Here is a 7,113-nt window from a genome sequence, read left to right as displayed (position 1 = left end):
CTCTAGATAATATTTTTTTTCCTGCTTGCATGTCATTCCTACCCTCTCCTCGTCCAGCTGCTGAAATAATCCTGCATCCCGGTCTTTTGACAGTTCCGATACCTCAAAACCTTTGGAGGCTTTGTCAGGATCTGCTTTCAGCTCTTGCTTTTTACGGGAAACGTATTTAAACTGCCCCCCTCCCAGAAACTGGTGCCCATGGGATGCGATTAAAGTAGTTTGTAGAGTAAATACGGGGAGTTTTAGGAGTAAATACGAGGAGGATATCTTGAGCATCCTCTAAGTTACTCTGTCCTGGAGCCTGGGATCCCTGCGCGATTCGTGGGAGCCGTCACGAAATCCATAGGATGCCCAGAGGATCATGGAATCTGCAGGATGCTCGGAGGGTTGCCGCCTGGTAGTTACTTATTCCTCCCGAATATTTGGAAATAAAACCGCTCCTCGCTCCAGAATTGCTATTTCTGTCTCCGCCTGGACGAGCTGTGATGGAGGAGCAGCCCGGCAGCGCATCCCACGTGGATCGAGGATCATCGGAGGCGACGCCGGAGCCAAGGGAGGCGAATTGGAACCCGTTGGTGGGACCAGGACCGAGGGTGCCGGATCCCGCTCGATCCCGCTGGCGTCAGCACGCGAGCCCTGGGGACCATGGAGCACCCCTCGCCCCAAGATGCTCCCACCCTTCCTCCTCTCCCCAAAACCAGGAACGGGCAAACCAGGCGCGCAGGGTGTTTTGCAGCGTGATGGGCACGGATTCCTCCTGGTGATCTGGGCTCGTTAATCAACCGTGGATGAGCTTCCAGCCAGCGGATTTTCCCGACAGGTTCACGGAGCCCTGTGGCTGGACCGGCTCTGTCTCGGGAGACCCTTTGCACCCATCGGCACACAGGTCCTGTCTCTCCCCTGAACCCCTCCCCTGCTCCCAAAAATTCATATTTTTGGTTGAGCTCCTTTTGCTGTGGTTTCGTAGTGGAACTGGGGGCGTGTGGCCCCTCCCTCATGGTATTTGAGCCCAAATTTTTTCTTTTCCCATCCTGAACCCTCTCCTTGGGGTTTTATCCCCATCAAAAAAACACAACAAAACCTGAAAACGGTTTATTTTAACTTTTTTCCCCCCAACTGTTGTTACCATCGGTTAATAGATTCGTTATTATTTTTTTCCCTGGTTGTGTCTTTGGCTCCGGAGGGAGGAGAGAGGCTTTTCCCGCGGGATGAACATCCCTGCCCTGGGGGGAGCCGCCAGCTCTTCGCCCCCTCTCTCCGTAAACCTTTGCTTAAGCCAGATCCCGACCCCGGAGCCCAAAATCTTCACCTCGCTGCAGAGCACCCAGTGAGGAAGGTGAGGGTCTGCATCCCCCCGGGGGGGCTCCGGGGGCTTCTCCGGGCACACAGCTCCGTGCCGGGGCTCAGGAGCTTCAGAGCCACCAGGCTGCACCCTGACTCTTCCCAGAAGTGTGTATGTGTGTGTGGGGGGGGGTTATTTCAAAAATTTGAATTAAAAAATTCAACAAAAATTCAAATCATTTGAGCTAATAGGGGGATTAAACCGGCCTTTGCATCGCACGGGTGCAGCCGCTGCCAGGCCGGAGGATGAGGAGGAAGAGGACGAAGAAGATGAAGAAGAAGAGGATGAGGAGGATGAAGAGGAGGAAGAAGATTAGGAGGATGAGGATGAAGAGGATGAGGAGGAGGAAGAGGATGCCCCTGTGGGCGGGGGAGCTTCTCCCGTGGAGAAATGAGATGAAAATGTCATTTTTTGGCCGTCTGGTCCCCGACGGCGTCTCCCCACGCTCCTGCCCTCGGCCCCAGCCCTCCCACCCGCCAGCGCGGCCACTTGGTCCTTCCGAAGAAACACGGTGACCGTCACCTGCTTCCCGATGGATCCATCCAGGAGCTGGGTGCCGCAGGGGGTCCCGCGGCTGGTTTCCCTCGCGAGGGAGCCGGGGGGGGGGGGGGGTGGATTCAGGTGATGTTGTGAGGTGCTGCGGGGGCGGGGGGGGATGGTGGAGGTTCTCCTCGTTAATTATCTCCTTCCTAAAATGAGGCTGACGAAGTTGGCAGAGCCCTGGGATGGGCCTGGGCGCAGAGACGGGGGCGATGGAGGTGGTGGAATAGTGGGGGGGGGGCTCGGGGGCATGGTGGCCGCGATGCTCCAGTGGCTTTTCCCAGCCTCCGCTTTTCCCCTCTGATCAGCGTCGTTAATCAGCTCCTTAATTGGGCTGACGCTTCAACAGCTGCTTTTCCCACCACCACCACCCTCCTTTAGCGACAAGATTAAGCGATTCACCTCCGAAAAAAAAATACCCTAAAAAGCCGTATTTCAACCCAAGCCGTGGCGGCGGGGGGCTGGTGCCCAGCTCAGGGGGGGCTTCGCCATGGCTTCAGCACCCATCTGTCGTTTTGGGGGGAGAAGGGTGACACCGGCGCTTCTCTCCCAGCTTGAAGGATGCTGAGGTGACGGGGAGCCCATCCCCGCGCCCCTTCACCCCCCAAACAGCCTCCGCAGCCCCCCGGTGCCCCCCCAGGGGTCCGAAGGGATGCTGATGGCTTTTCCCCCCCCCCCCCCCCCCCCCCCCCCCCAAAGCTGGTTTTTCCGTTGCCATGAGAACAGCGGTGGGAGCAGAGGGAACACAAAGCGGAGAGGAGGAGGTGGCACCACCGAGGGGGTGCTGGGCTCCCGGGGGGGGCACACGGGGCATCCCGGGGGGGCTGCCCGCTGCGCCTGGCCAGGGGGCTGCGGCCGTGGGGGGCCTGGGCTGGGATCCAGGGCAGGAGCCGCGGTGACCCCAACGCGTCGGGAAGACGCAGGGCGATGCTCGGTCATCCCGCCGGGGGATCGGCCCCCCCAAAATTCCTCACCCGGGCTGGAGCCGGGGGTCTCCGGTGGGCACGGGCAGGCACGAGGGGGCAGGAAAATGCCCCAGACCCAGCAAAACCCTGCGGGGCTCGTTCCCCTCCGCCAGCCCGATGGAGCCGCCGATCCGGCCGCGGCCAGGTAACCCTGGCGCATCCCAAGGTCGATCCCAGATGGAACTTTCCAGGTTTTTTTTGTTTTTTTTTTTTATTAACGAGGGAGTTGGTGGGAGCACCGAGCCGCCAGCCGGGGCGATGCCACGGGTGGAACACGCCAACCCGGCGGCGTCTCCTTCGGTGAACTCTGTTACAAATCGGTTGGGAACAGAAACGTTGGGTTGGAAGGGCGCCGCAGCCCCTCCCCCACCCCACCCCGATCCCTCCGGGCTGCCCAGACGTGACCTATCACGATAGAATAATTAATACCCGGATTCTCTGTGCAGACCCGATGTTCGTCGGGGCTGGGGAGAAGCCGCTCCCAAGAGCGAGGGACCGTTCCTGCTGGGTCCTGAGCGACTCTGCTGAGCTGAAATGCCGTTTCCCTCCCCCCCCCCGCAGGGCCGTGGTGAGCCCCCCACCACCACCCCACCCCCCCCACGGCTCTCCATGCGAACCGGGGCCAAATGGATGCGATCGCCAGCGCCGGGCTCAAGAGGAAGTTTGAGGATGCGGACGTGGGCTCGCCGGGCTCCAACTCGGACGACGAGATCTCCAACAGCGACAGCGCCGACAGCTGCGACAGCGTCAACCCCGCCAGCTCCACCGGCTTCATCCGTGAGTGCTGGGGGACCGACCCCCCCCCCCCCCCCCCCCCCAACACCGTGCTGCGGCCCCCCGGTGCCCCCGCCGCCGAGCACGAGGCGCCTGGGTGTGGGGGTAGCGCTACTCGTGCGCTACTCGCCCCTTACACCCGGTGTGGGGTGATGAGCACGGAGCTACTCGCCGGTCCTACGGCCGCGGGGTCCCACCAGACCCCACGGGATTCCCGGCGTTAGACCCCAGACCCGTTGTCCAAGGTCTGTCCTGGGCCTTTCCCATCCCCCACCCAGCATTCGCCCCTGCCGATGGATTATTTTTTTTTTGGGGGGGGGGGGGAACTGGGTGGGGGTGGGGGTTAGTGGGGTTGGGCTGGGAGGCAGCGGGGGAGGGGCGCAGCATCACCCCAGGCCAGCGCAGGGCCCCCAGCACCAGCTCAGCTCGCTCCTGGGACCAGAAGAGCCACTTTCCAGGGGGGTGTCAGGTCCTTGTGGGACCCCCAAGGAGGTTTTCTACTCCCAGCTTGCTCCCAGCAGCAGAAGAGCCACCTTCCAGCGGGGTGGGAAGTCTTTAGGACCCCTGAGGAGCCTTTCTACTCTGAACTTGCTCCCAGGAGCAGAAGAGCCACCTTCCAGCGGGGCGGGAGGTCTTTGGGACCCCTGAGGAGCCTTTCTACTCCCAGCTTGCTCCAAGGAGCAGAAAAGCCACCTTCCAGTGGGGTGGGAAGTCTTTAGGACCCCTGAGGAGCCTTTCTACTCCCAGCTTGCTCCCAGGAGCAGAAAAGCCACTTTCCAGCGGGGCGGGAGGTCTTTGGGACCCCTGAGGGGCCTTTCTACTCTGAGCTTGCTCCCAGGAGCAGAAAAGCCACCTTACAGAGGGGTGGGAGGTCTTTGTGGGACCCCCAAGAAGCTTTTCTACTCCCAGGAGCAGAACAGCCACCTTCCAGCAGGGTGGGAGGTCTTTGGGACCCCCGCAGAGCCTTCCTACCCTGAACTTGCTCCCAGGAGCAGAAGAGCCACCTTCCAGTGGGGCGGGAGGTCTTTGTGGGACCCCCAAGAAGCATTTCTACTCCCAGGAGCAGAAGAGCCACCTTCTAGTGGAGTGGGAGGTCTTTGTGGGTCCCCCAAGGAGCTTTTCTACTCCCAGCTTGCTCCAAGGAGCAGAAAAGCCACTTTCCAGAGGGGCGGGAGGTCTTTGGGACCCCTGAGGGGCCTTTCTACTCTGAGCTTGCTCCCAGGAGCAGAAAAGCCACCTTACAGAGGGGTGGGAGGTCTTTGTGGGACCCCCAAGAAGCTTTTCTACTCCCAGGAGCAGAACAGCCATCTTTCAGTGGGGTGGGAGGTCTTTGGGACCCCCACAGAGCCTTCCTACTCTGAACTTGCTCCCAGGAGCAGAAGAGCCACCTTCCAGTGGGGTGGGAAGTCTTTGGGACCCCTGAGGAGCTTTTTCTACTCCCAGCTTGCTCCCAGGAGCAGAAGAGCCACCTTCCAGTGGGGTGGGAGGTCTTTGGGACCCCCACAGAGCCTTCTTACTCTGAACTTGCTCCCAGGAGCAGAAGAGCCACCTTCCAGTGGGGTGGGAGGTCTTTGGGACCCCTGAGGGGCCTTTCTACTCCCAGCTTGCTCCCAGGAGCAGAACAGGCACCTTCCAGAGCGGTGGGAGGTCTTTGGGACCCCTGAGGAGCCTTCCTACTCTGAACTTGCTCCCGGGAGCAGAAGAGCCACCTTCCAGCAGGGCAGGAGGTCTTTGTGGGACCCCCAAGAAGCGTTTCTACTCCCAGGAGCAGAAGAGCCACCTTCTAGTGGAGTGGGAGGTCTTTGTGGTACTTCCAAGTTGCTCCCAGGAGCAGAAGAGCCACCTTCCAGTGGGGTGTCAGGTCCCTGTGGGACCCCCAAGAGCTTTTCTACTCCCAACTTCCTCCCAGGAGCAGAAAAGCCACCTTCCAGCGAGGCAGGAGGTCTTTGTGTCACCCCCAAGAAGCTTTTCTACTCCTAGGAGCAGAACAGCCACCTTCCAGCAGGGTGGGAGGTCTTTGGGACCCCTGAGGAGCCTTTCTACTCCAAGCTTGCTCCCAGGAGCAGAAGAGCCACCTTCCAGTAGGGCGGGAGGTCTTTGGGACCCCTGAGGAGCCTTTCTACTCCCAGCTTGCTCCCAGGAGCAGAAGAGCCACCTTCCAGCGGGGGTGGGAGGTCTTTGTGGGACCCCCAAGAAGCTTTTCTACTCCCAGGAGCAGAAGAGCCACCTTCCAGCGGGGCAGGAGTTCTTTGGGACCCCCGAGGAGGTTTTCTACTCCCAGCTTGCTCCCAGGAGCAGAACAGCCACCTTCCAGTGGGGTGGGAGGTCTTTGTGGAACCCCTGAGGAACCTTTCTACTCCCAACTTGCTCCCAGGAGCAGAACAGCCACCTTTCAGAGGTGCGGGGGGTCTTTGGGACCCCTAAGGAGCCTTTCTACTCCAAGCTTGCTCCCAGGAGCAGAAAAGCCACCTTCCAGCGGGGCGGGAGGTCTTTGGGACCCCCACAGAGCCTTCTTACTCTGAACTTGCTCCCCGGAGCAGAAGAGCCACCTTCCAGTGGGGCGGGAGGTCTTTGTGGGACCCCCAAGAAGCATTTCTACTCCCAGGAGCAGAAGAGCCACTTTCCAGTGGGGTGTCAGGTCCCTGTGGGGACCCCCAAGGAGCTTTTCTACTCCCAACTTCCTCCCAGGAGCAGAAAAGCCACCTTCCAGTGGGGCGGGAGGTCTTTGGGACCCCTGAGGAGCCTTTCTACTCCAAGCTTGCTGCCAGGAGCAGAAAAGCCACCTTCCAGTGGGGTGGGAGGTCTTTGTGGGACCCCTGAGGAACCTTTCTACTCCCAACTTGCTCCCAGGAGCAGAACAGCCACCTTCCAGTGGGGCGGGAGGTCTTTGTGGAACCCCTGAGGAACCTTTCTACTCCCAACTTGCTCCCAGGAGCAGAAAAGCCACCTTCCAGCGGGGCGGGAGGTCTTTGGGACCCCCGAGGAGGTTTTCTCCTCCTGACAGCTGCTCTCTGGCTTCCCCCCCCCCCCCCCTCCCCCCCAGCCACCTCCATCCTGAAGCGGCAGAAGCAGCTCCAGCTCCGCAGGAAGAATGTCCGCTTCGACCAAGTGACCGTCTACTACTTCGCCCGGCGCCAGGGCTTCACCAGCGTGCCCAGCCAGGGCGGCAGCTCCCTGGGCATGGCCCAGCGCCACAACTCCGTGCGCCGCTACACGCTCTGCGAGTTCGCCCAGGAGCAGGAGGTGAACCACCGGGAGATCCTGCGGGAGCACCTCAAGGAGGAGAAACTCCACGCCAAGAAGATGAAGGTACCGCCGGGGGGAAAAAGGTTGGGGGGGGAGGGGGGTAGTAAAATCTGGGGGAACGCGGCGCGGGGCTTTGGCGGAGCCCGAGCGTGGGCCGGGGCGGAGGGGGAACCCCCCGGCTGCTGTTTTGGCCCGGCTGGGGGCAGGTTTATCGCTGCTGACACCCCCCACCCCCCCTTTTTATTT

General features: G+C 60.9%; 1 protein-coding gene across 1 annotated transcript; it reads left to right on the top strand.

The window, feature by feature from the left end:
* Positions 1–2,743: 2,743 nt before the first annotated feature.
* Positions 2,744–7,073, top strand: CSRNP2 (cysteine and serine rich nuclear protein 2; the record flags this gene model as incomplete). Its single annotated transcript, XM_040581115.1, has 2 exons — positions 2,744–3,624; positions 6,665–7,073. Coding segments are annotated over exons 1-2 (560 nt in total), but the record flags the coding sequence as incomplete, so codon positions are not given.
* Positions 7,074–7,113: the final 40 nt, after the last annotated feature.

The sequence above is a fragment of the Falco naumanni genome (assembly GCF_017639655.2).
Source record: "Falco naumanni isolate bFalNau1 chromosome 20 unlocalized genomic scaffold, bFalNau1.pat SUPER_20_unloc_1, whole genome shotgun sequence".
Lineage (NCBI taxonomy): Eukaryota > Metazoa > Chordata > Aves > Falconiformes > Falconidae > Falco > Falco naumanni.
This window is presented reverse-complemented; position numbering and strand designations above follow the sequence as displayed.